The sequence below is a fragment of the Podarcis bocagei genome (genome assembly GCF_964188305.1).
Source record: "Podarcis bocagei genome assembly, chromosome: 6".
Lineage (NCBI taxonomy): Eukaryota > Metazoa > Chordata > Lepidosauria > Squamata > Lacertidae > Podarcis > Podarcis bocagei.
The window spans coordinates 86,984,285-87,010,822 of record NC_138130.1 but is presented as its reverse complement, the minus strand read 5'-3'; the positions used below and the strand labels follow the sequence as shown (position 1 = coordinate 87,010,822).

The window sequence follows — 26,538 nt, the reverse complement described above, 5'->3', positions numbered from 1 at the left end:
AATGAAAAGAGAGAGGAGGGCAGGAATGTGCTGCAGTACATCTGCAGTGGAAACAGAAATTGACACTGTTGGGAGCTTCAATCATGAATCCAGCAGCAGAGAGGCCTGACTACAGCTTTAAATAAAATAAAATGCGGGGTGGGGGGACTCCCAAAAGTATGTGCTCTTATCTTCGTATTTCAGAAAACCAGGACAAGGAAGAGAATAGGAAAAGAGAATTGCTTGATGTCACATGCCTTGGACTGTTAAGTCTCTGTAGCAGAGCTCTACCGTAGTTCTTCAGGTTTCGCAACACAGGGTCCAGAAAATCACAGGAAGCTGTCTTATCCTGTGTCAGACCACTGGTCCATCTAGCTCAGTATTGGGATCTCTTACAACCTTTTGTCTCTGAGAGCCAGTGTGGTGTAGTGGTTAAGAGCGGTAGTCTCGTAATCTGGGGAACCGGGTTTGCGTCTCCGCTCCTTCACATGCAGCTGCTGGGTGACCTTGGGCCAGTCACACTTCCTTGAAGTCTCTCAGCCCCACTCACCTCACAGAGTGTTTGTTGTGGGGGAGGAAGGGAAAGGAGAATGTTAGCCGCTTTGAGACTCCTTCAGGTAGTGATAAAGCGGGATATCAAATCCAAACTCTTCTTCTTCTTCTCTGGGCTGTAAGACTCCACTTTGGTCAGGAAAGGACCAGCTCCAAGGCGAGGCAGCGCAAAATTGAGAAGATCCATAATTGAGAAGATCCATTTGGGGGTGTCAGATTTTGACCTCGCACAGGATGCCATATTATGAAAGATTACCAAAGTTTGCCCCTGCTGGACACAAGACTCCAGGTGTGGTTTGACCAAGGCAGAATAGATCCCTTGATCTGGGCACTAGACATCTGTTGATGTAGTCTAGAAAAGCATTCACTGTTTTTACTGCTGCATCACACTGTTGATGCATGTTCAGCCTGTGGTCTACAAAGACCCCTAGATCCTTTTCACATGTACTTATATCTGTGCAGCTGATTATCCCTGCCTAAGTGCTGAACCTCACATTTGTCCCTATTGAAATTCATTTTGTTAGTCTGTCCTATCCCTGACCAGTGTGATCATGGCTTTGATGTGAAAACCAGCATAATATAACACTAAATTAGGCATTCTCATCCCTCATTTCATTCTATTTCTATAGAGAGTTCTGTTGTTTATCCTGAAGTATTGGAATGGGAATAGGCAAAACTTGAAAGAAAGAAAAAGAATTTAGGTAACACTGACATTTGACCATGGCTACTTGCCCAGCTAAAGCTGGGATGTTGCCATTTCATAAGTTCTTGTTGAATGCCCTTATACAGTCCCCTGTAGTTTCTACATCCCAGTTGTCTTATGTCAGCAGTGAGGTTAATACCTAAGTATTTAAATCCTTCATGTCATTTGGCAAACAGAGTTAACTAGTAACCAGTCAATTGCAGTGTTGTCTAAATTCATAGGAAGGAGCACAGAATATTTTTTAAAATAAGAAGTTTTATTGATTTTTCCAGTGCATAAACACAATTATGATATTTGCTGCATATTTATGTGGCAGTAATGTCCCTTGTTGTTTTTGTTGCATATTTCCTAAAAAAGAAGAGTATTCAGAACTTTGAAGTTCAAAACAAACATTAGTGAAAACATGCAATCCATGTTCCAATTTTCTAAGGTGGGCATATTGTATTTTGCTCATAAAAGAGGCACAGGGGCCTAAGGCCTGTTGTTGTTGTTGTTTAGTCATTTAGTCGTGTTCGACTCTTCGTGACCCCATGGACCAGAGCACACCAGGCACTCGTGTCTTCCACTGCCTCCCGCAGTTTGGTCAAACACATGCTGGTAGCTTCAAGAACACTGTCCAACCATCTCGTCCTCTGTTGTCCCCTTCTCCTTGTGCCCTCAATCTTTCCCAACATCAGGGTCTTTTGCAGGGAGTCTTCTCTTAATTTTTATAATTGAAATGTTTTTAGAATGTTGGATTATTTGATTGTTTGATTATTTAATTGTTGTTAGCCGCCCTGAGCCCGGCTTCGGCTGGGGAGGGCGGGATATAAATAAAATTATTTATTATTATTATTATTATTATTATTATTATTATTATTATTATTATTCTCATGAGGTGGCCAAAGTATTGGATTGTCAGCTTCACGATCTGTCCTTCCAATGAGCACTCAGGACTGATTTCCTTAAGAATGGATAGGTTTGATCTTCTTGCAGTCCATGGGACTCTCAAGAGTCTCCTCCAACACCATAATTCAAAAGCATCAATTCTTCGGCGATCAGCCTTCTTTATGGTCCAGCTCTCACTTCCATACATCACTACTGGGAAAACCATGGCTTTAACTATACAGACTTTTAGGCCTAAGGATACCTTAAACAGGTACCCTTGGACGTTATTCAGATGATTTACTGGTATAATAAGCTGTGTGTTTTGGCTAAGCAGCTTGTACATAACCAAAACATAGCCGGTTCTTTCTTGCACAAGTAGGCTGTGTAATTTCTGGCAGTTAAGTACCAAAGTCCTGATAATGCATTGGGGGTGGGGGGGTGAGAATGGGATACGGAATGAAAACAGGCAAATGTGCTCATGGGAGGGGCTACTAACAGAATAAATGCTTGCGCTGAGAGTTATTGGAATTCTAATTTTAACATAGGTAATTGATTGCTGGAATTTCTGAAGAAGATTGCCAACGATAAGTTGTCTGTGAGAATGATATCATTGTCTTAGGTAGGAAACATATTTGCCAGTTAGATGTTCAGTTCTATTGCACAGTGTAACGGGAATGAATAATTCAGGGAAGCAGGGGCTTTTCAGAATTAATCCATCAAAGAACACTGCAGCGGTTGCATTATTGCCTGATGCATAAATGTACGTATCAGCTTATCTGTACATGTAGCATAGGGACAGAAGGCACTACTCACTCGTAATGTAGTGAGCTTGTAGTATAAAGGCTAAGAGGGGAGACAGGAACCAAACCAGGAGAGTCTCCGTCCAAAGATTACTTTGCCTATGAATAGGCACCAAAGTAGTTGTGCAAACCCCTCTCCCCTCAGCTTTAGCAGTCCTTGCTCCCAATAGTCTACACTGACTGGCAGCAGTTCTCTAGGGTTTCAGGCAGGAGACATTTCTTACCCTGCTTGGAGAGTTCAGGGGTTGAACCAGGGACTTTCTGTGTGCAAAACCCATGCTCTACCACTGAGCTATCCCCTTTGTTTAAGGGGAGCTACTGTTTTAGCTGGGAAGCGGGTGGCGCTGTGGGTTAAACCACAGAGCCTAGGACTTGCCGACCAGAAGGTCGGCGGTTCGAATCCCCGTGACAGGGTGAGCTCCCGTTTCTCGGTCCCTGCTCCTGCCAACCTAGCAGTTTGAAAGCATGTCAAAGTGCAAGTAGATAAATAGATACTGCTCCGGCGGGAAGGTAAACGCCGTTTCCGTGCGCTGCTCTGGTTCGCTAGAAGCGGCTTAGTCATGCTGGCCACATGACCCGGAAGCTGTACACCAGCTCCCTCGGCCAGTAAAGTGAGATGAGCGCCGCAACCCCAGAGTCAGTCACGACTGGACCTAATGGTCAGGGGTCCCTTTACCTTTACCTCTACTGTTTTAGCTGCTTTGCTTCTTAGCGTATTGCTTATTTTGTTTTTAACTGCAAACTGCTTTATTCCTCGTAACAGAAAAGGAACTATAAATAAATAAAGGATCCAGAGAAATGTCATCCAACATACATATATACCTGGAACACTTTGGTCTGTCTAGGTCCATCACAGATATTTCTTCTATTTCTGCACAATTTTATGTTAGAAGCACAGAGGTCCAACATAGCCACTCATGAGGAATAAGCAGAATCTCTCTCACACACATTCATGCTGTGGTACCTGTGCTCGTAATTACTTCAGTTTAGCAAATGCTAACAGTGCTTACACTTTGCTCCTTTTCTGTTATCCCTGAGGAACAATGATCCCGAAAAGTAGGTTAAATTCCGTGGCCTTCTAACTTGTCTGTTTAAATACACTTTTACGCCCTTCTCTTCTGGCGGCTGATTCAAAACAACATTCCCAGGTGGGAGCTTGCAAGGCCAGAACCACTAAGCTTTAGCACTGAGCATACTAAGGGGGTCTTTGGGCCACTCATGCAACAGCTTGAAGATGCCGAAGGTAGAGTTTCTGGGTTTGGGGCTTCTGGTGAGGTGATCATTTGACTGCTTCACCTTCACTCTGCGTCCAAGTCTCAGCTTTTGCACTGTGGGCCAATGTTCCATGCAAGTTGGGGGGGGGGGAACCTGCAGTCAGTAGCGTAGTATGAGGAGATGGGGGGCAGAGGGGTGGGTGCAAAATTGTCTAGGGACACCAAATTTCAACGCCTGGTGTTGCCTCAGTAGAGCTGCGTGCTTCTGTTGTGGGGCTCCATTGAAAGCAGCTTCTCCATACGAACCAAGAAGTGACCTCTCCAGACAATGGAATGACTCTTCTGTTTTCATCCCCAAGTCTGCAATCTCCTGGGTGGCATGGATGCTGTTAGGCAGTTGAATGGGCTCTGTACGTTTCCCTCCCTCCTGTCCTCTCCACGCAGCCTTGAGCACTGGCAACCCATGCTATGGGCGTGCAGCCCTCCAGATCTTCTCAGGGTACTTTTCCCATTGTGCCTGAACACTGGCCAAGCTGGCTAGGGTTGATGATGGTTGCAGTCCACCATCTGCATGGTGATTGAGGGTCACCCCCAGTGCCGGATTTACATATAGGCTAAACAAGCTATAGCTTAGGGCCCCACACTCTTGGGGGGGGGCCCAAAAAAAAATTAAAGGGAAAAAACTGGATACTTCTTCTTAATTGTATTTCAGTTCAACAATTACTTTGATACCTGTTAGGTCCATAAATTACCATAGCATATATTCAACACAAAAAACTGTGACAATTTGTTGTTGACAAAGGACAGCTGGACATATAAAGGGCCCCATTACCTTCAGTAACTTAGGACCTCATCAAACCTAAATCCAGCCCTGGTCATCCTCCAACTTCCTTGCTCACACCCACTACTAACTACTTCTTAGAAACTTTTGCAGTAGGAAGATAAAAGTTCTTCCTTTTCTTCTATTGTTTTAGTCAATTTCTTATGCCACTTCAGTGTAATGGGTCCTAAAGTTAAGCAATTTCCCCACGCCAATAGTATGCTTTGTAAAAAGAAGACTCCTTGCTGTCGTGTTTTATAATAAAGGAAAACAAAGGTATAAAAATTGACTAGACTTCAGCACTGTGCATTAATTTGGTAGTCACACTACTGAGCAGTGGAAGCTGTGAGTCCCTTTATCTTAATTTGACTGTAACTTTGTGTAATGTTTGTGTCCCTTTGTGCCTTGGGATGGGTTTTGTCTCTTGTCTGCTGGGCCACAGAGCAGGTTGCAGTAAAACTCCTGTGAAGCAGGGAGGCATTCAGAATAGTGACACACAGTGAGACAACAGAGCGATGGGGTTTGAATCAACCATAAGTATCTAGAGAGGAAAACCCAGGATCTTAAAAATAAAGCAGCCACTATAGTAATGCCTTTCAAAATGTCTGCAGGTTAAGCCACATCCAGATACTGAATACAGGAACATAAGTTCACCTTATGTTCCGACCATCGGTCCATCTAATGTGGTATTGACTACTCCAGGCGTATCTAACCTGTGGCACTCCCAACTCCCATAATCCCCAAACAGCATGACCAACACTCAGGAATGATGGGAGTTGGAGTCCAGCAGCATTTGGGGGACAACATGTTGGGGAAGGCTGGTCTATATTAACTGGCATCACAGCAGCGCAGGGTTTTAAGCAAGATGTTTCCCAGCACTATCTATATATGCCAGGGATTGAACCTAGAAGGTCCAATGTGCAAAGTGGGTGTTGCATCTAAAAAATGATATGCTAGAGCTGGGAACAGGAAACCAAAAGGCTGCGAAAAGGCAAACCAAAAATGAAAAGTGGGTTGCCATATCTTTGCCATATATTTGAGGTCTTTGTTTGAGGAGGGGGGGATTGGAAATGCAACCGATAGCACCATAAAGGTTTGCAAAACTGCATGTGGTGTGGAGAAAGCAGATAGAGCTTGTCCCTCCCTCTCTTTCTCATAGTATTAGAATTCAAGGTCACCCAGTGAAATTAATGGGCAGTATATTCTGTTCCGGCAAAGCAAGTACTTTGTCACACAGTGCATAATTGACATATATAATTCACTACCACAAGGTGTTATGATGGCTGACTTAGATAGCTTTAAGGGGGGGTGGATAAATTTGCAGAAGATAACTTTTATCAGTCGCTATTAGTCACGATTGCTAAATGGAACTTCTCTGTTAAGATAGACAGTATGTCTCTGAATATTTGATGCTGGGAACCAACAGTGGGTGGAGTGGTCATGTGTTGCTTGTAACTTTCCCAGAAATCTTTGACTAGCCATTGTTGGCCGGCCTTGTTATCTTCCTTCCTGGCTGAGTCACCTGTTCATAAAGCGTTTGTAAGTCAGAAATATAGGAAGAGACGGGCTGGATCAGGCCAAAGGACCCAACTATTCCAGCACTGTGTCTCCCATAATTTGTTAATGGGAGTCAAGGTTCCAAGTCTGAATTCGAAAAGAAGACGAGCTGATTTTCTGAATGACTCTCTCACTGGCCTAAGCAAATCTGTGACAAGAAACAGGATTAAATAAATGTTGACTGGGTCACTACCAAAGATCAAATCAAAGTTAACACCATCAGTGAGTCATGAGCACGTATAAAATCCTGATGTTCTTTTAACTACGGAGCTATATATGGAAGTTAATAGGAAATGAGGCTAAGAATATATTATTTGGAAAGGATCTGGGCATAATTTGAAAAGATAATTACAGACAAGCATAACAAAAAAAAGGAGTATATAACCACAGAAACAGCTGAATAACTGTGCAGTAATTAAAAAGAATTCTTCATTCTTTCCCTGCAAAGGGGGAAAAAACCGACTTCAGGTTAAAAATTAACCTTGACTATGGAAACATATTCACCCGTTATGTCAAGAAATTTACATTTGTAAAACGATCTGAAGTGCTAACCTGTAATCTGACTCATGTACTTGAGGTGAGATTGTGGGTTCTTGTAATGATTGTAAGCTTTAAAATATTTGCGTTCTCAGAAGTACATGTAGAAAACCCTTATAAATCATTTTGCCTGGAGGATCCACAGAGGCTGGGTGCTCAGTCAATTTTGCCGGCTAAAATTGAGGCCATGGGAACAAGGCAAGTGTTTAAAATCAGAGTCCCTTTTCTCCTCCTCCAGTAACATTTAATAATGAGTAGCTTGCCACATACCATGTTCGCAAATGGCAACCAATGGTTTCAGGGACAAGGGGAACTTGCGACGTGATGCCATCCTGTGATCTGAATGATGAGGCATTGGCAGGAAAGAGAGGAGAGCAGCAATGCGTTGACCATAACAGGTGGTTCCAGCCCAGTAGGGCTAAGGAGATCAAACGTTGTACCACCGAACTATGGTGCTTTTCTACCCTTTGCCTAAGCCTCTGTTGCTGTTGGTTCTGCAGTGGATAAGGTTGAAGAACCCTTTGCTTGTCTCCGTTTGCATGAGAGTAAAAGTAAAGGTAAAGGGACCCCTGACCATTTGGTCCAGTCGTGACCGACTCTGGGGTTGCGGAGCTCATCTCGCTTTATTGGTCGCGGGAGCCAGCATACAGCTTCCAGGTCATGTGGCCAGCATGACTAAGCCGCTTCTGGCGAACCAGAGCAGAGCACGGAAACGCCGTTTACCTTCCTGCCGGAGTGGTACCTATTTATCTACTTGCACTTGGACGTGCTTTCGAACTGCTAGGTTGGCAGGAGCAGGGACCGAGCAACGGGAGCTCACCCCGTCACGGGGATTCAAACCGCCGACCTTCTGATCAGCAAGTCCTAGGCTCAGTGGTTTAACCCACAGCGCCACTCGCGTCCTGCATGAGAATAAGCCAGTAGCAAAAAGCAGCATTGCTGGGTTTTCATCCCTTGTTAAATTAGGGACCATCAGATTTCCTGAGCATGGAGTTATAAAAATGGCTGCGCTTATGACAGGGATATATACACTGAGAACTATGAGAGGCTTATGCTGGGCATTCTATGATGCTTCGATGTGCCCACACTAGGTGGTCAGTTTCCACACTCACCCCTCTATGCCCTCACTCTGGAAAATCAAAAAGCATTATCGGAGTTCAAGGACACATTCCAGTCAAGCAATAAACACCCTGGGTGCAAAGTAGGGTGAATGAATAGCCTGAGAAGAGAGGGAGATGAAACGTCAAGAGCAGGCATAGGCAAACTCGACCCTCCAGATGTTTTGGGGCTACAATTCCCATCAACCCTGGCCACTGGTCCTGTTAGCTAGGGATCATGGGAGTCCCAAAACATCTGGAGGGCCGAGTTTGCCTATGCCTGGTCAAGAGCATGCAACATGGAACCACACGTAACATTTAGTTACCTCTTCCATGCTGCTGGGGCCAGTAATACACATTGTAGCAGCTCTTATTTGGAGGCTTAATTAGACATTACCTTTTGTTTTTGTTTTCAAAGAAACATTCTAGTATTTGTGGAGTTTAGTGTTTCCCAGGGGTAGGCATAAAAATAACAAAGGGAAGCCGAACAGCAGCAAATGGTTCTAACCATGTTTTTTGCCTCGTGAACTTGGAATGAAATGGGCTTTGCAGTTGAAAGGCAGGTTAATTCCATTGCTAATAATCCATCTGCTTTAACTACGTCTGAGAACAAGAGGAGTAGTTTCAATATGCCTTGTATTCATGTAGCTCAAAACCCTTTATAAACATTAATTAATTAAAGCTCAAAATCTCCCCCTAAGGCAGAGAAGCGTAATCCCTGTTTATTTCTTTAAAATAATAATGATGGTAATATTAATAATGACTAATCTTATGACTATATAACAGATAGCACAAATATGGGTTAAATATTTTACTCAGACCCAGCATTGAGTAAATAGCCCATTTGGCACATAACGATTTGGCACTATGTACATGAGTTGGGACAAAACTAAGGAAAGCACTCTCGCTTCCCTCTTATCCTGTGCCGTCAGGAGAAAGACCTGGCCAATGTTCAGTTTTGTTTTTGCAGAAGCATATATGCTGTTGCATATGAATCAGAGACATAGTTTATCACAAACTCTAGTCCATTTCAAGCCAAGCCAGCTTTATAACACATGGTTTGCTATAAACCAGAATCTCTGGTTTGTAAGCAGCGACAAGATTCTGTGAAACTGAAACTAAATGCTGGCAGAAGTTCTCCTCCTGGCAGCATGGCACAAAGAGAGGAGAAGAGGAATGTATGACCACCAAGGTTTTGCTCAGGCTTGTTCCAGTTTATGTGCATAGCACTAAATAATGGTTTCATGTTATGTGCAATCACAGCCAGTGGCCTGTGGCTTTCTGGGATCGACTCACCTGCATGGCCCTTTTAGATTTGCATGTTGTCTGAACCTTAGCCACAAACTGTAGAAAACCATGGCTACACCTTGTGGTTAAGGAGGAAAGAGCTTAACCATGAGCCTGAGTTCTGGTGACATGCTAGGCCAAAGTTTAGCTTACCTGCCATGCTATGCTGAGATAAAAAGCCAGAGAGAAGCAAAGTTGGGGGGGCACGTTTCTGTCAGTATCTCAGCTCGGAGTCAGAGGTAACTGGCCTCCCCCTCCAGGCAATCAGCTGAGATACTTGTTGACCTTCCTGTCTGCGTCTCCCGGCAGGGCACAGGTCGTAAATCGGCGATCCTCCTCAGACATGAGAAGAACACACCCTCCTCCTTCTCCCTCCCTGCATTCCCCCAGGGAGGGGAAAAGAGACAGACAGGAGTCTATTTACATGTCTTTTATTCCTGTCATTTCAGCAGTACATAGAAACGTGACTGCACTCTCCAGACTCTAGCAGTAGAGTCACAACTCCACCCCTGTACTTCCAGTACAGGTCAGATGACACTCTGAGCTAACATCCGGTGCTCAGTACAGAGAATAGACTCCCCCTTTTCCAACAGTACAGTTCCAGACAACAACATCCTGTTTTGCATTCCAGCCACCTGCAGCTGGCTTTTGCATTGCTGCTTTTTTCCAACAGTTTCTCCCCTGGAACCCGTACATTTCCACATTCATGCAAGTTGTGCTTAGCATTATGTGTGAACATGCCCAATGTATGCTTTCAAGTGTGCATATTGTGTGGGGAAAAGATATCAACTGTTCGTTCGCTATATTAGCAAACTAAGTTGTTAATGAGCAGGTTTAAGATAGCTGGCTTGATGCAGCAAAAGAAATAAGTGCACATAAATAGTACAAGAGTACTGCAGGCAGCTGTGCGAGGAGGGAAAGGCCTTTATCCAAAGATGAGATGACTTTTAGATTCCTCTGCAGCAGGAGGAATTTTATAGAAATAAAGATAGTAGCAAACAGTGTCTTATTCTGCAACCAGCATTGCCTAAATCTGAGAATTAGAGTTTTGTGCATCTTCTAAAGGTACACTGTATAATTCGAGAGTCACATATAACATAATTTTCCCTCGATAATTAAAATCACTTATGGTGCTTAGCCAGATGAAATGCTGCCATCAGAATACATCCTCGAAATATCACTAAATTGAGATGCTATAATCATTACCTAAATATGGGAACTACTTAGGAATTCAGGCTGAGCTCCTATGCAACATGAGGAATAATAGTACTGAATTACTTTATAGGGTCACTGTAAGAATTACAGTACATCTAGATAATGCACATGAAGTGTCCCTGGGCACTTGAAAATGCTATACAGACGTTGAGGCTTTTATTAATAGTATGATTTACACTTACCTCGGAGTAAGTTTCATTGCCTTTAATAAGACTTACTTCTGAATAAACTTACATTTATAGGATTGAGCTGCACATTGGGGATGGTGAATATCTGTACCCCTGAGGACAACTCTGTTCTCCAAATAATAGTCCAGGTCCTGGAACGATCTGTAAAATGAAGTTGGTGTCACTTAGTGGCATGGACTTCACAGATATGAAGAACATGCACTTGGATGGAATGAGGTCATCGATTGGTGAGGAGAAAGTGAGCAGAGGAATAAACTGTTATTCCTCTAAGCTCCCTCAAAGGCAGAGTGGCAGAGCGGGATAGTGTCTTTCCAGGATGCTCATGAGAGAAAATACACTATAAATGTATATAAAATACAGATGAGGGTCTCTCACCCCCCCCCCCCCGCTTACAAGGGAAATTGTGAGCAAACTATGGAAACTTGTTTTTTCACTACATATTCATAGCTGTCAACGTTTTCCTTTTTTTAAGGGAAATTCCCTTATTCCGAATAGGATTGCTCGCAAGAAAAGGGTTGACAGCTAACATATTGACTAAGATTTGGTCAGATAAAGTTTTATGCCCAGACACCCATTGGTAGGCTACCTGTGAATTAGGGTGCAATGCAGATGAAATCAGGGGTGCCAACTCCCACTGAAATCAAAACAACATTTCTGTAACAGTGCCCTTTGGGTCGTGCGGGTTTCAGTGGGAGTTTAGGTGTTTGTGTGTCTAACTTTCTCTGGATTGCTCACACAATGAACTAAGGAGTCTTTAAAAGATTGACAGCCGCAGTATGTGTACATAATAAGGAGAGGAGAGAAAGCACAACATAGTTAGTAACTGTAAATCTTAACTCCTTACCAGCTCCGTAAGGAACTTGATGTTGATTAAACAGTCTTATGATCCACAGAATGCAAGGACTGTGTCATTAGTGTATTGTGTCCCTTTCTTTCAGGTTACTCAATACTTCAAGCTATTATGGAAACAGCAGGAGAAAAAAGCTGGCAAGTCAGCGCCATATGTGTGGAGAATTTTAATGATGCAAGCTACAGGCAGCTTTTAGAAGACTTGGACCGGAGACAGGAAAAGAAATTCGTAATAGATTGTGAAATAGAGAGGCTTCAGAATCTCTTAGAACAGGTAATGCCTGCTTTTAATGTCACTGCAAACACATTAGTGCGGCCCCTGAAGAGCGGCCTCTCTCCTCTGCCTTTCATTTTTTGCCTTGCCAATCAAGGCCAGGACTGTTTTCATGATGCGTTTCCTCCCTCCACTCTTTTATACACAGCCTGGTGTTTAATCTACACGGCTGGATCCATTTGCACACTGATGTGAAGTTCCCACCAAACAGCTTCTCAGTCCAGTAGGAAAAATAAACATCCCACACACAGATACAGCAGGCGCACAGCTGATACTGCAAAAAGGAACTGAACCCACCCCATATCCTCTACAAGACTCGCCTGACGCTCCTGGTGCTTTTGTTCCAGCCAAACCCACATTCACTATCTATTGGTTTTATTATTATATATATATCCCGCCTTTCCTTCAAGGAGCTCAAGTTCCCACAAAGGTTCTCTCCCTCCCCCTTTTATCCTTATAACAACCCTGTGTTAGGTGAGAGTTGGTGACCAGTCCAAAGTCACCCAGAGAGCTTGATGGCCCAGTGGGGTTTCGAACCCTGCCCTTCTGGGCCCTAGTCCAACACTCTAACCACTACACCACACTAGTCCTACACACTAGTGGACCTTGGCTGAGTAGAAAAGTGTGAAGGGGCAGACAAATGAGCTGCATCTCCCACTCCCTTGAACACCCCTACAACTTAACCATTACCTAATCCTACACTGCTGCACCTAAACTCCACCAACCCTCTAGCAAAAGCTTACTGCATTACTGCATTATCCCAGCTGCCCTAACCACATGATAGGGGACGGGTTCCTTTTCAATTCCCCTCTTGCTCACAACTAAAATTTGTTCTGTATCGGTACATGACAAGTTGTGGGACAAACAACTGCAGAAACAGTTTTCCATTGTTTAGGAGATGTCTCACATAGGTCACTCAGAGCTGCTAGACACATGGAGCAACAATTCTTCCACCTTTTTCACACTAGTGCATCATCACAGCTTGACGAAGGCCTTGTTAGCACTGCTGCTTCTCACACGCCAGGCAGCGGGCGGGCGGGGGGATCATTTCTGCCTCCAAGACTAGGCACTCAGGCGTGTTTCAGGCATGAGCCACAGTTTCTTGACCCACGTTTTCTTCCATCCCATCCCTTCTGGGCTGATCACCTTGAGCTCGACAATGCCCTCCTCCAGCTCAGCAAGCTGTAGCACAAGATCAAAGATTTAAGGGTGCAGTCCTATGTTTGTTTATCTCGTGGTGCTTCAGCCATCCCGCACCAAAACAGCCTTCCCCAACCTTCTCTGGAAATGGAGTGAGAGGCTGAGGCTTGTTTTGGAGATGCTTAGCCAAATTATCATGGCCACTCACCTCCAAATCAGCCTCCCCTAACTGTCCTCTCTCTCTCTCTCGGAGCTGGTGAGCAAGGTGGGAATATTCCCAATCATTACGCTGAGCTGGCTGAACTGGAGTGCAATGGTCAGGACAATCCCTGCCCTGAAGCCAGCTCTAGTCTGGACATGAAAGCTGGAACCACCTTTGTCATCCTCACTGAGGAACAATAAAGCGCTTGCTGAAATACAGCCTCCCTTCAAATCTACATTAGTTAACCTGGTCTTCTGAGCAGATCAGTATACACCTGTGTGCTGACCAACAGGTACAGATGCTCATCGCTTGAAATTTGCTTACGCTGAACTGCATTTGCCATTTTAGTAACCATCCCTGAGTTTAGAAATGTCCTTGTGGAGGGAGCTCTGCACTGTCCTTTTTTGGCTGTTCCCACCCTAAATGATTTTGTGTCATCATCACACTTGGGTGCCTCACTGTTCCCAACTCACTCCAAATCATTTATCAGCAAGTTAGAAAGCCACAGCACCAGTATCACAATTACGAGCTTTCACATCTCCTCCCTGCTTGCTTGCCTGCATGCAATGCTTCTTTTGTTGAGTCAGTCCACACATTCAGTTGCCGGTTCATAAACTCTATGGCAATCAAGTATAGAAAAAGCAAGTGTTGCATATGTGCATGGGAACCAGACTCGGAATCCAGACTGAGCTGCATTCAGATACCCTTAGAATAATTCACAAGGTCATAAATCATATGTATCTAATCCTCCTTGATTGAAAATTCTGTCAGAGCTGAAAACAAATGGGTACGTGAACCTTGGTTTCGTCAAAGCATTCTTTGCAGCAGCACTGGTGAAGGAATGCCACCTAGTGGTGCTGCAGGCTATTTTGTTATGCTACTCTTTTTATATTTGTACACGGGGCATGCTTGAGATATTCAACACAGTTTCCTGCATAAGAAACAGAAGTGTTATGATTCTGAAGCTGTGCAAAAAGGCTTTCTGACTGCTTTGAAGACAGCTATAGAGATGAAGAAATTGGAGGGAAGTGATGTAGCAAATTTCGAAATGTAGGTGTTTCTACAACCATTGCAGAGACAACAGTGGTACCACCGTGGAAACGAATTTTGCACACTTGTTTGTTGTTGCAGGGCTCTGAATGTATTTTGAAGCACATCATACCTTATAATCAAATCTTATTATCATTCTAAAAGAGAATGAAAATGATCTTTTTTTAAAAAATGAGAATAAACGTTTTCCTCTGCAGCTGTTGCTTTATACAGTCCAGTGCCTCATTTTCACCATAGTATGAATGCTAAATCTGCAAAGCTATTCGAATAGCTGAGTAAAAACTCATAGGTCTATTGACTGTATGGCTTCGTGATATACACTGGCTGCGTTTGGACATCATGCTAAACCATGGTTTGTTTGGCTTAGAACACACCCCAGCCAACTAGCTATGGTTCGTTTGGGACCAACAAAAAAAATAAATATGTAAGTTTCAGTAAAACCCAGTATCCTTAATTTATTCCTTATTGAAGGAATGCCCACAGCAGTAAGAACTTTGGTTCAGGAGGATTGGGGAGGAGAGAGTTAAAAGAGGAGCTTTAGGATTGTGCTTTGCACTGGAGCATTCAAGTGCCCCCACCCGCAGCCCATTTTCAGTGGCAAAATAGCTGGTGGCATCTTCCCCATTCTTAGCTGCAATCATTTGCAATCACTTGTCTGCAACTGGGATCCTGGCTTCTTCAACAACCCATGGTGAAAGCAGATTATGGCTTAGTGTTAAATCTTAATGTGATCCAAATCCTAGTCTCATGTGATAACAAGTGATCCACATTCCAATCTTGTATCAAGATGCATTCAACCAGTTCAGTGGGGCTCAAGTGAGCATTGCACTATGGATATAAATGTCCCCCTGGAATTCATGTATCACCCCTCAGCTTCCAGCCAGGATTCCCATGTTAAATGAGATGTGTGCATATCTAGTATTTATTTCCAAAAAACTAATATTGCACTATTTGTACACTTTGCACCCCTGAGTTTAATCTTTATAATTGGGCTTCTTGAACTGTGGATGGCACCTAGGAGCCAGTGTGGTGTAGTGGTTAAGAGCGGTAGTCTCGTAATCTGGGGAACTGGGTTCGCGTCTCCGCTCCTCCACATGCAGCTGCTGGGTGACCTTGGGCCAGTCACACTTCTTTGAAGTCTCTCAGCACCACTCACCTCACAGAGTGTTTGTTGTGGGGGAGGAAGGGAAAGGAGAATGTTAGCCGCTTTGAGACTCCTTAAAGGGAGTGAAAGGCGGGATATCAAATCCAAACTCTTCTTCTTCTTCTTCTTCTTCCTTCAACGCAATTGATAGTCTTAACCCACCAAGAAGGATTGTTGCGTAATCCATCATGCTTAAAATCAATACAAGTTTTTGTCATTGACTTTAATGGAGTTAGAAGTCAGATTTCTATGGCAGGTGTCTCAAAACAGTGGCAAAGTTTGTGTTTAGTAAGAGGTCTTGAAAGTGCATTTTAATTGTTTGCAGGAGGGGGAAATACTTGTTTATTACATTTATATATCTCTTTTTCCCGATCATAATTTTTGAGATGTCTCAGATATCTTATGCTAGCATCTAGCTTTCTTTCACATCAGACACTGGCTTGTCAGGGGAGGATTACATTCCTACTATAGGGCTTAGAAACAACCTAAGTTGTGCCTGATGGATCAGTTTAATGGCCCATCTAGTCCAGAATCCTGTTCTCACAGTCGCCAACCAGATGCCCATGGGAAGCCCACAAGCAAAAACTGAGCACCCTACCCACTTGTGATTCCCAGCACTGGTTTTAAGAAGCCTATTGCTTCCAACAGTGGAGGAAAAGCATAGCCTTTGTGGCTGGTAAGAATTAATTTTCAGCTAACAACAACAACAACAATTTATTATTTGTACCCCACCCATCTGGCTGGGTTTCCCCAGCCACTCTGTGCGGCTTCCAACAAAGATTAAAAATACATTAAAATGTCACACATTAAAAACTTCCCTAAACAGGGCTGCTTTCAGATGTCTTCTAAAAGTCAGGTAGTTGTTTATCTCTTTGACATCTGGTGGGAGGGCGTTCCACAGGGCGGGTGCCACTACCGAGAAGGCCCTCTGCCTGGTTCCCTGTAGCTTTGCTTCTCGCAGTGAGGGAACCCCCAAAAGGCCCTCAGCGCTGGACCTCAGTGTCTGGGTTGAACGATGGGGGTGGAGATGCTCCTTCAGGTATACTGGACCAAGGCTTTTTTAGGGCTTTAAAGGTTAGCACCAACACTTTGAATTGTGCTCGGAAATGTACTGGGAGCCAATGAAGGTCTTTCAAGACCAGTGTTATGTGGTCTCAGCGGCCATCACCAGTCTAGCTTACGCATTCTGGATTAGTTGTAGTTTCCGGGTCACCTTCAAAGGTAGCCCCACGTAGAGCGCATTGCAGTAGTACAAGTGGGAGACAATAAGGTTTGTTTGCTTACTTTTTCCTTCCTGTATTTCTGGCATGATTCCAGTTTGCCCTGCTGCTTTGTAGAGCACTGAATAGTTTGGATACAAAGGGCTGACCTATTAAGGGTATGGAATATTCTGCTATAGTGCAGGGGTACAATATAAATTACTTCTTTCCTTTGCACAGTAAACTCTTATGTACTATGGAAATATTTTCTCTGTTTGACAGTTCTGTATCACTTTTCTTACAAAGAAAGCTACATGAACTTTTGTGAATTAAATGGTAAAGATTTGCTTGACTGAATAGTGCCATGCTTGCAGGCTTTTTAATGAAATGGAGGACGGGGACGTGTGTGTGTGTGTGTGTGTGTGTGTGTGTGTGTGTGTGTGTGTGTAATGAAAAAATATGTGTGTTTATATTGAATAACATCAACATCATTTCCTTGCACCCCATTTTCTCCTCCAAAGGAGAAATGGACACTGTCAAACTGGAACGTGTTCAGAGGAGGGCAACCAAAATGGTCAAAGGCCTGGAAACGATGCCTTATGAGGAACGGCTAAGGGAGCTGGGCATGTTTAGCCTGGAGAAGAGGAGGTTAAGGGGTGATATGAAAGCCATGTTCAAATATATAAAAGGATGTCATATAGAGGAGGGAGAAAGGTTGTTTTCTGCTGCTCCAGAGAAGCGGACATGGAGCAATGGATCCAAACTACAAGAAAGAAGATTCCACCTAAACATTGGGAAGAACTTCCTGACAGTAAGAGCTGTTCGACAGTGGAATTTGCTGCCAAGGAGTGTGGTGGAGTCTCATTTTTTGGAGGTCTTTAAGCAGAGGCTTGACAACCATATGTCAGGAGTGCTCTGATGGTGTTTCCTGCTTGGCAGGGGGTTGGACTCGATGGCCCTTGTGGTCTATTCCAACTCTATGATTCTATGATTCTATGAAATATACTGAGCTCATCAATAAATTGTCTTATTTGGGCTCTTACAAACTCGAGCCATGTTATGCAAGAACTATGAATGCCAATGGGATATATTGCAACTAACTTACCCTTACACGTGACGTAGAATGGGATACTGGAAACGTTACAGTTGCTCCTGCGCTGGATGTTTTGCCAGCAAACCTGCCTGAAGAACAGGGGTTTTTTTGGAGGGTCCAGAATGTTTCCCAACGTACACACCTTTGCTCATCTTCCTTGCTGCCTTTCACAGCTTGCTGAGCTGAAGGTGCTTCAGGAGCACCCCTTTCTGCGACTGCATATTATTTTTGCTGGCTGCCTAAAACCAAGCCCATGAGGAATCCAGTGACCAGCAGGATGAAATCACTATGCCACATAGGGAATCAGATGTGGTTACATGACAATGTCACTTGCAGCAAACAAAACCCTCGCATTGTCCTCATTCTGAACGGAGAGTGGAGTTGAAGGTCCACCTGTCATGCTGCCACAGGAAGCAACCAGGCTGTTTGTGCCTGCCTTGCTGTGTTGAAGTGGCTTTTTGTGGAACACCCTCCCAAAGAGATAAACAACTACCTGACATTTAGAAGACATCTGAAGGCAGCCCTGTTTAGGGAAGTTTTTAATGTGTGACATTTTAATGTATTTTTAATCTTTGTTGGAAGCTGCCCAGAGTGGCTGGGGAAACCCAGACAGATGGGCGGGGTACAAATATGTTGTTGTTGTTGTTAATCACCTTTGGTGCCCCCCTTTAATTTATTAATTGTAATAAATACATTTTATTATTATTATTATTATTATTATTATTATTATTATTATTATTATTATTATTATTATTATTATTATTATCACCTTTGGGGACCCCTGAAAGATTAGTAAAAGATTGGGGATGTTTTGGAGGGAGACAAAGAAACCTTCCCCTGAAATCAACACTCACAACTCAGCACTACTTAGGACGACTCATTCAAATGCTGATTCCAGTGTGAAATATGCTGCTGTCTGTGTTCTTGGTTTTAAAAAAATGTTTTTCAGCAGCCCACCTGGCAGTGTCCATCTGTGTACCACCTGTCAGGGAAGTAGGTGTCTGACCTCTTGGTATAATGTGATGTTTTAGCAGTTTTGCTGCATTTTGTCATGAAAACTTTTGCCACACTTAAAAAGGTGCCTTTTCAGCTGTTCTGCCTTACCAAAATTCTGCTCCTCTGCCCCTGAATTACCCTATTCCCTTGCAGAGAATCACTTCTATCCTGATCTGTTTCAAAAGCTTGCATGCTTATATGAACCAAATGGGACCTAACTGGGCGTAGATCTGTTCCCATAGAAATGACCATCTGATTTTTTAAAATAGACTTACTGTAACTTCTTTGCTAATCAGCTCCATTGATAACATGATAGAAGCTATAAATTAATTAACTCCCACTCTTCTGTCCCAATATAGCTGCACACAAAATTATCAATAATTACTTAGTGGACCTTTCATTATGTCACCATTTACGCATAATGAAAACAACCCACAGATTCTGAATTGAAAGTATAAGTGGAAATGAATGTTAAGAGATCCATCTGCTTTGCAGAAATATTTGATGCTGTATTGTAGAGAGGCGAAAAACCCTGTTAATCTAAAAAGCTTTCCTATTAAAACTCAGATTTGACTGGTAACTTCTTTATGTAATGTTGTATGCATGTGCCTAATGGAAAAACACACAAAGAACATCCCTCCTAGCTGTATTTTCCTAGAAGAATGACTGTTTGTAACAAAAGAAGTTACAGACAATAACTGAGATAATGGGCCCAAGGATCGATTAATGCAATGTCTTCCCAAAAACGTCTGCAAAAAATACTGAAATGGCAAGTCCTTCCAACTCTGTTGGCCAGAGATCAACATGAGTACTCCAATCCATTGCTGCCTGCAATGTATAGCCAATGGCACCAAGACAAAGAACATGATCAGTTTGGTGGGGGAGCAAAGAATCATAGAGTATGGTTGGGCAGAAGGTAGCTAAGTGGTCCATGGTCCATGCAAAGGTATGGGGAACCTTTTCCAGACCAAAGGAATTCCCTTCTGGGCAGCCTTCCAGGTCTACATGCTAGGCAAAACACAAAGGGTGCAAGGCAAGACTGGTAGGGGATGTGGTTTGGCTAGAGGGGCTGTGGTTAGGGACAGGGTATAGCCTGGGAAGATTAACAAGGGCCAGATAGAGAGGCATGATACAGGGGTGGATACGGTTTCCTTATTGCAGTGGTACCTTAATTCGTTCCGGAGGTCGGTTCTTAACCTGAAACTGTTCTTAATCTGAAGCACCACTTTAGCTAATGGGGCCTCCTGCTGCCGCTGGGCCGCTGGAGCACGATTTCTGTTCTCATCCTGAAGCAAAGTTCTTAACCCGAGGTACTATTTCTGGGTTAGCAGAGTCTGTAACCTGAAGCATCTGCAACCTGAGGTACCACTGTACTGGCTTATGCCATAACAAACATTTTAGGGTGAGATTAACCTAATGAACCCCACCTATGGAAGCCTTGCACAAGGACTTCTGCTTGCACAGCAAGACTTCCCCCTACCTCTCCCCACGCCCCCCTGCACCTCCTAAAAATTAACTCGGGATGGGGGTCAGGAGAACTGCACAAACAGCACAAGGGGGAAGGAACGGGGGATCATTCTGTCTGGCAGGCTGTAGTGCTTCTGCAAAAAAGGATGTTCATCATAGCATGGTGTTGAATCCATCCCTCTAACTTGTTGCTAAATTCTTTGTGGTCCAACAGCATTTTTTATTTTGTTTTGTTTTTTGCCAGTCATGATGCACTAGATGAATCAATCTTAATGTTCTTAAGCAAAAATGTAGGATTGCTGAACACAACTTAGTTATGCCTTGACCCTGATTGAGCATAAGGGTTAAAAGATTGAACTACAAATGAGGAAGTTCCCAGTTTGAATCCTGTCTTTGCCGTGACCTCACTGGGCAGCTTTAAGCAAGCAACTCTCTCTCTTTCTCCATCCTTCCTCCACCCCCCGATCCACACATACACACTGCAACGTGGGGGAAATCATCCTTACCCAACCTTTATAGAATGTTGCAAGGATTAATGCATGTGAAGCACTTTTGATACTAGTGTATGATCATTTGCATGTAAAGCAGCAAATACTTACAATGCTTGGGCAAGTGCAGAGGCAGAGCTCAGCAATATGTCTATGTCCAAAGAGAGAGAGAGAAGAAGAAGGCAAAATATTTGCCTCTTGCTTTTCTAGTAACTGGCTTTAAAGAAAACAAGTGTCGTGCTTTTTCTGATTGATTGACAATCCTATGGAGCAGGCTGTTGCTTAGAAAAGCTCATATCACAAAATATATGTTAGCCTTTATGGGGCCAAAATATTGCTGTTTGTTCTAGCCTTTGGATGGAACAATAAACTTACATTATAACTTGGCCTAAAGAACTCTTAATGAGAAGGATTATTATGTTTGATGTTTAAAACAATTGCAGGCTTAGCAGTGGTTCCAACAGCAGTGACTTAAAGGCCTCATAGTTGATGTTCACATTAAAAAAACAACAACAAAAAACCCTTCGTTAAAATAGGAAGAGAAAGCCGTAATGAAATGTGCATGCACATATCCAAATATAATAGTCAATGAGCATATCTAGGATAAAATAGTGATAGCTGAGATTTCAGTTACATAAATGAGAATTTTGTAAAAAGCCATCTGCCTAAACCCATGGGGAAAAGATCAATCAGGAACCATGTACAAAAGCATTCTTCCTCAGAGCATCTCCCAACAGGGCATCACCCCACCTGAGAGGAGCTTTGGAGATGTGCATCAGCCCACTGATAGCCAGTGCAACCCACACTTTTACAGGAAACTTGCTGAAATGATACTTGTTAATGCTTTTTCATATGTCCTTTGTATCTCCCCTTTCCCATACAACTAGGCGCTTTCTTTGTAGATGTAACACTCCAGCCTGCCTCTGCATTTGGTGGGGTGGCAGGGAGAGTTACTGTCTTCCAGTTATGAATGCCCTGCCAGTTGTATCCTGGCTAGGGCTTCTGCTTTTTATCTTGGAATGAAAACTATCAACAGGCACCTCAATACCAGCTGCCTCCTTCAATCAACCCGTAAAACCTGTTGTATTGCAAAGTCTTTCTGCAAAGGCTAACTTCAGCGCTACTGCATTGGTACTGAATGTTCGCCTGCACTCAGTGAATCATCTTTTTTTGTCTCCCTCAAAGGCTTTTAAAATACTTTGTGAAAGATTTATACTTGCTTCAGGTGCTGCATAGAAATCTCATCTCTTTCCATGTTTATATTGTTGCTGTTCCTGCCGCAATATTGCCACTCTAGTCTCAACCTTCTACTTGTGAAAAGCCCCCTTGCCCCTTACAAATTTATAGCACAGTGAGGCACTGTTCTTTTTATCTCGGCAGTGGATATGTCACACAGTCATACAGGGGAAGCCTCAACAACATTGTCATTTGTTATGGGAGGCAGTATGTTTCAACAGGTGTTTAACTGTCTCTACAAAATGGCAGACTGATGAGCTCTCTGGGGGTAGGTGGAATGCCTGGAATCCCCCTTCTAATGCCTGGATTCAGGACAGATTCAATTGCTGGAATAGGCAGGCCAGCCTGGTAATTGCCTGGGAGATGAGCCATTAAGAAAGACAAAGGGAAGGTAATGACCCATTTAGAAAAACCATTAGGAAGGCAAAGTCAGTGCCAGATGGCAGTTTGGTGAAGCCCATCCTCTAGCTCTGAGGTAGTCTGGAAAACAAAGAAGAGTTTTGGAAGGAGAGTCTTTAGAATTGGCTAGGAGATGACAAAGAGAAAAGAGGTTGCAGACTGTAAAAGTCAGCAAGCTGCTGAGAGTGTCAGAGCCATGGCTGAAGTCAGTTTAAATCCAAGGTTGCAGATACAGGAGAAGGAAGACCCTCTTGATATGATAATGCTGTGAGCTCCTACATCATAGGCTCATGTTGTATATATGTGTAAATAAACCATATATCCTAAAGACACCATAGTCTCGCTGTGCCTTATTTCCAAAAGGAAACTGGAATCCTGAGCTCCTGAAACTCACTGGAACCTCACACCACTCATAGGTTGCGGGTGGCATCTAACAATACTTAAAGGAAAGAGTTGTTTTGTTTTGATGGCTCCGTATTAATTTATTCCTGTGTTTAAGGAATGCATACCTTGCCTTTTGACTTATAAGACTCTCAAGGCAGTTTACAAAAACAGTTTTAAAAACCAGTAAGATACACAAAACAGCAGAAAGAAACAGAGCAATAGAAAAAAATTAACCATAGTTAAAGCAGAAGTTAAGATGTAATAAAATAGAAAGGTGCAAAATACTATTTAAAAAATGACCAGAAGTGTCTGCTGGGCAGATGGCAACTCAATGGATGATCCAGATTTGAATTCACATGCCCATGTTTATATGGTTTTAATATGATGGTTTCATCTCATTGATTGGGTGGAATGAGGGAAGTTGATGGCTTGTACAATAAATTCTCTGGCATATCTTCATTTACAAGGAACTCTGACTTTCTCTATAGATCTGTCTGCTCTGATTTTGAGGACCTTTGACTGATCTTGCTTTAGGACAAACCTGGACATTTTCTGCTATGCTCCTTTGATAGCTTTTTCAACCTACACTTCCGTAACTAGTTGCAAACTGATCCTGCAAAGGTAGCCTTCGGAAGGCTAGTAAAATATACAGAAACGTGGCAGAAATTTAATTCACATTTGGGATTATTTGAGCTCTTTTCGAACATCTAGGCACTGAAATTGTTAGGTACCTTTGTAATGTTGATGAAGAGGTAAAACAATCTCAACATTATATTACCCAAATTATATGTCATAAGCGATACCCACTGTTTGAAGTAATGCCGTACCCATTGTTCTCTTTCTTTCCTTCTTCCTACAGATTGTGAGTGTTGGAAAGCATGTTAAAAACTATCATTACATCCTTGCAAACCTGGTAAGAACATTTTTTTTATGAATTAACTTCATGCTTGTCTGGCAAAATCCTTCATGGCCTTATTAAATTGAGATTGTGCAGTCAAAAAGAGTGAGATAGGGTTGGCTCATTGGAGATCAGAGTATCTCACAGATAGCTTTGCTCCTGGGTTAAAGCAACTGAGGGAGAGTTGATACATCAAGGCTCCCTCCACTGGCTTGGTTGAAACCGTATGACTACTCACCTACTGGAATTGTCCCCATTAGCATGCGTGCGCGCACACGCGCGCGCGCACACACACACACACATGGTTGCATCAAAGGTGACTAGCTCATTGTAACAATTATGTGACATTATATATTAATTGGTATCTGAATTTGCTTCTTTTCCCTTTCTCTTTGCACTCCCTTTTCTGCTCAAGTTTATCTCTATTTAGGTTGTATGCTATTGTTTTAAATTGTAAATCACTTTGAGTGTATTGGAAGAAAGATGGGGTGCAAATGTAGCAAATACGTACATAAATAAATGTACGAGAGCCAGTGTGGTGTAGTGGTTAAGAGCTGTAGAGTCGTAATCTGGGGAATCGGGTTCGCATCTCCGCTCCTCCATGGCACAATCCTATTGTTCTTAGTTATAATGATTACAGAAATCAGTCCAAAGACAAGAAGTAACAGAAAAACAGCATTCCAACCATAACAAGATGACATAACAGCAAACCACAGCCGTTTCTTCATTCTGGACATGCATACAGAAATATCAGATTCAGCTGCAAAGACTTCCAAGTACTCCAGTTGCAGAAAAATATTCACTAGGAAAATGCAATTGTTTCCACAGTTATTTATTTCACCCTGTTGGGGTTACTCTTAAGTGCAGGCACCAGTAAGTCTTTTGAGCTGAATATCTTGCTATTGACTTTGAACTGGAAGTTACAGGGCAATCCTGGTTAAAATTTAGTTGGAACATGTTTGACTCATCATCTGGAATGGGGAAATGATCTGTAGTGCAGCCACAGTAGCTGGTACTGAAGGACTTAGTTTTTGTTGCAATAGATTTCTTTCTTAAGTACTTGTATTTTGTTTGAAGTATATTGTAATCGCAAGCACTGGGGTTTAGCTGGCAGGTCATATGAAAAGGATCTAGGCCTAGGGGGTTTAGCTGATGAATAACTAAATATGATCCAGTCACTATAAAAGCTAATGTAACTCTCATCAAGAGAAATATAATGTCCAGATCAAAAGAAGTAATGGTGCTAGTGTATTCTGCTTTGCTCAGGCTTTATTTGAAGCACTTTTGGATACTGCAATTCAAGAAGAATATTGACAAACTAGAACTGACTAGAGTAGGGCAACAAAGATGGTGAAGGGCCTGGGATGCGTGTCCTATGTGGAAAGGCCCGAGGAGCAGAGAGAAGAGAGAATTAAGTGTTTATATGACAGCCACCTTCAAATATTTGAAAGGCTGTCACATGGAGCAAACTGATGGACCTGAAGCTGTAGTTCCAAACAACAAGAAAAAATGATTAATAATAAGCATATGGAAGAACTTAATGACACCATGAACCATTCAGCCATGGAACAAAATACTTCAGAAGGTGATGGAGTCTTCTTCATTGGATGTTTTAAGTCAGGGGTCTGCAACCTTTAAGACAAAAAGAGCCACTTGGACCCGTTTCCGAAGAAAAAACAACAACTCGGAGCCGCAAAACCATTGCGACATTTAAAACAAATATATCTCCGGAGCCACGATCTGACAGCGGGCGGGAAGGTGACGTCGGGACGGTGCGTGACTAACGCACGCACCGCCCCCATGCGATGTCACAGCCAGTACAGTGCCCGCCACAGTGAGGAGTGTCGGGGCGCACAATGCGCCTCCTCCCCTCGCTAGTATCTGCCCCGGAGCCGCAGCAAAGATGTAAAAGAGCCACATGCGGCTCCGGAGCCGCGGGTTGCAGACCCCTGTTTTAAGTGAAAGCTGGATGGCCACATATCAGAGATGCTATAGTAGTAAGTTTCCTGCATTTGCAGGGATTGGACGTTGACGTTTGGGGTCACAACCAATTCTATGATTCTAATTTAAGTCCTTGTTCATGTGAAAAATATACATATATAACGTGATTTACTTCGTGGCTGTTTATGTACGGTCACTTAAAGTGTGTGGAGAATTTTCTTTTTTTAAAAAAAAAAAGATATTTATTAAGGTTTTCAAAATATTACAAAATAGAAAAAGAAAAAAGAAAAATACAAAATAAAAATAGTTAAAAACAATTCAATCTTTCAATAACTTATCTTTCATTTGCTTATTTCCCGGACCTCCTCACGCCTCCCTTTTCTGTATTCCAGTTCAGTTTGTTAGTTCAGCAAATCCCTCCCCTCTTTGTTTATCCTGGTCTTCAATCTTAATATATTTTAGCATTGGATTTTTACCTATTAATAGTTCATTTTCTCATATTCCCTTATAACATTACAGCTATAAACCACTTAGTTTCTATCCAACATCATTCTAACATTCATAAATTTTACAATATTTCTGTAAATAGTCTTTGAACTTTTTCCAGTCTTCTTCCACCAAGAGAATTTTCAATTTGTGTTGCGTTAATTGATTTTTGCAGGGATTCAAGGATATTTCTTTGGACAGATTTATGCATGGAGGAGCCAATGTCACAGGGTTTCAGCTGGTGGATTTTAATACGCCTATGGTTGCTAAACTCATGCAACGGTGGAAGAAACTGGACCAGAGAGAATACCCAGGGTCAGAGACTCCTCCTAAGGTACTTGTCTGCAACATATCCTAAAATGACTGCTCAGATAGGTTAACTTAAACAATGCATACTTGCCATACCTTTAAAAAAAAAATCACTGCAACTATTGTCAATGCTATCCATCTCCTGGCATGGTGTTAAAATAATTTGG

The 26,538-nt window shown here is 42.7% G+C and overlaps 2 protein-coding genes across 7 annotated transcripts in view; one reads left to right on the top strand and one right to left on the bottom strand.

Moving 5' to 3' along the window:
• Nucleotides 1–26,538, bottom strand: part of GUCY1A2 (guanylate cyclase 1 soluble subunit alpha 2) — a 503,968-nt gene that overhangs the window by 104,899 nt on the left and 372,531 nt on the right. The window lies entirely within an intron of this gene.
• The window catches only part of GRIA4 (glutamate ionotropic receptor AMPA type subunit 4), a 229,393-nt gene that overhangs the window by 147,465 nt on the left and 55,390 nt on the right, over nt 1–26,538 (top strand). For all 6 annotated transcript variants that reach the window (XR_014008980.1, XM_081197627.1, XM_081197626.1 and 3 more), the window contains exons 4-6: nt 11,755–11,939; nt 23,597–23,650; nt 26,238–26,396. Coding sequence is in view for 5 of the 6 variants with exons in the window: in XM_081197627.1 (XP_081053753.1) it covers nt 11,755–11,939; nt 23,597–23,650; nt 26,238–26,396 (398 nt within the window). In the remaining variant the exon portion in view is untranslated. The remainder of the gene's footprint in view (nt 1–11,754; nt 11,940–23,596; nt 23,651–26,237; nt 26,397–26,538) is intronic.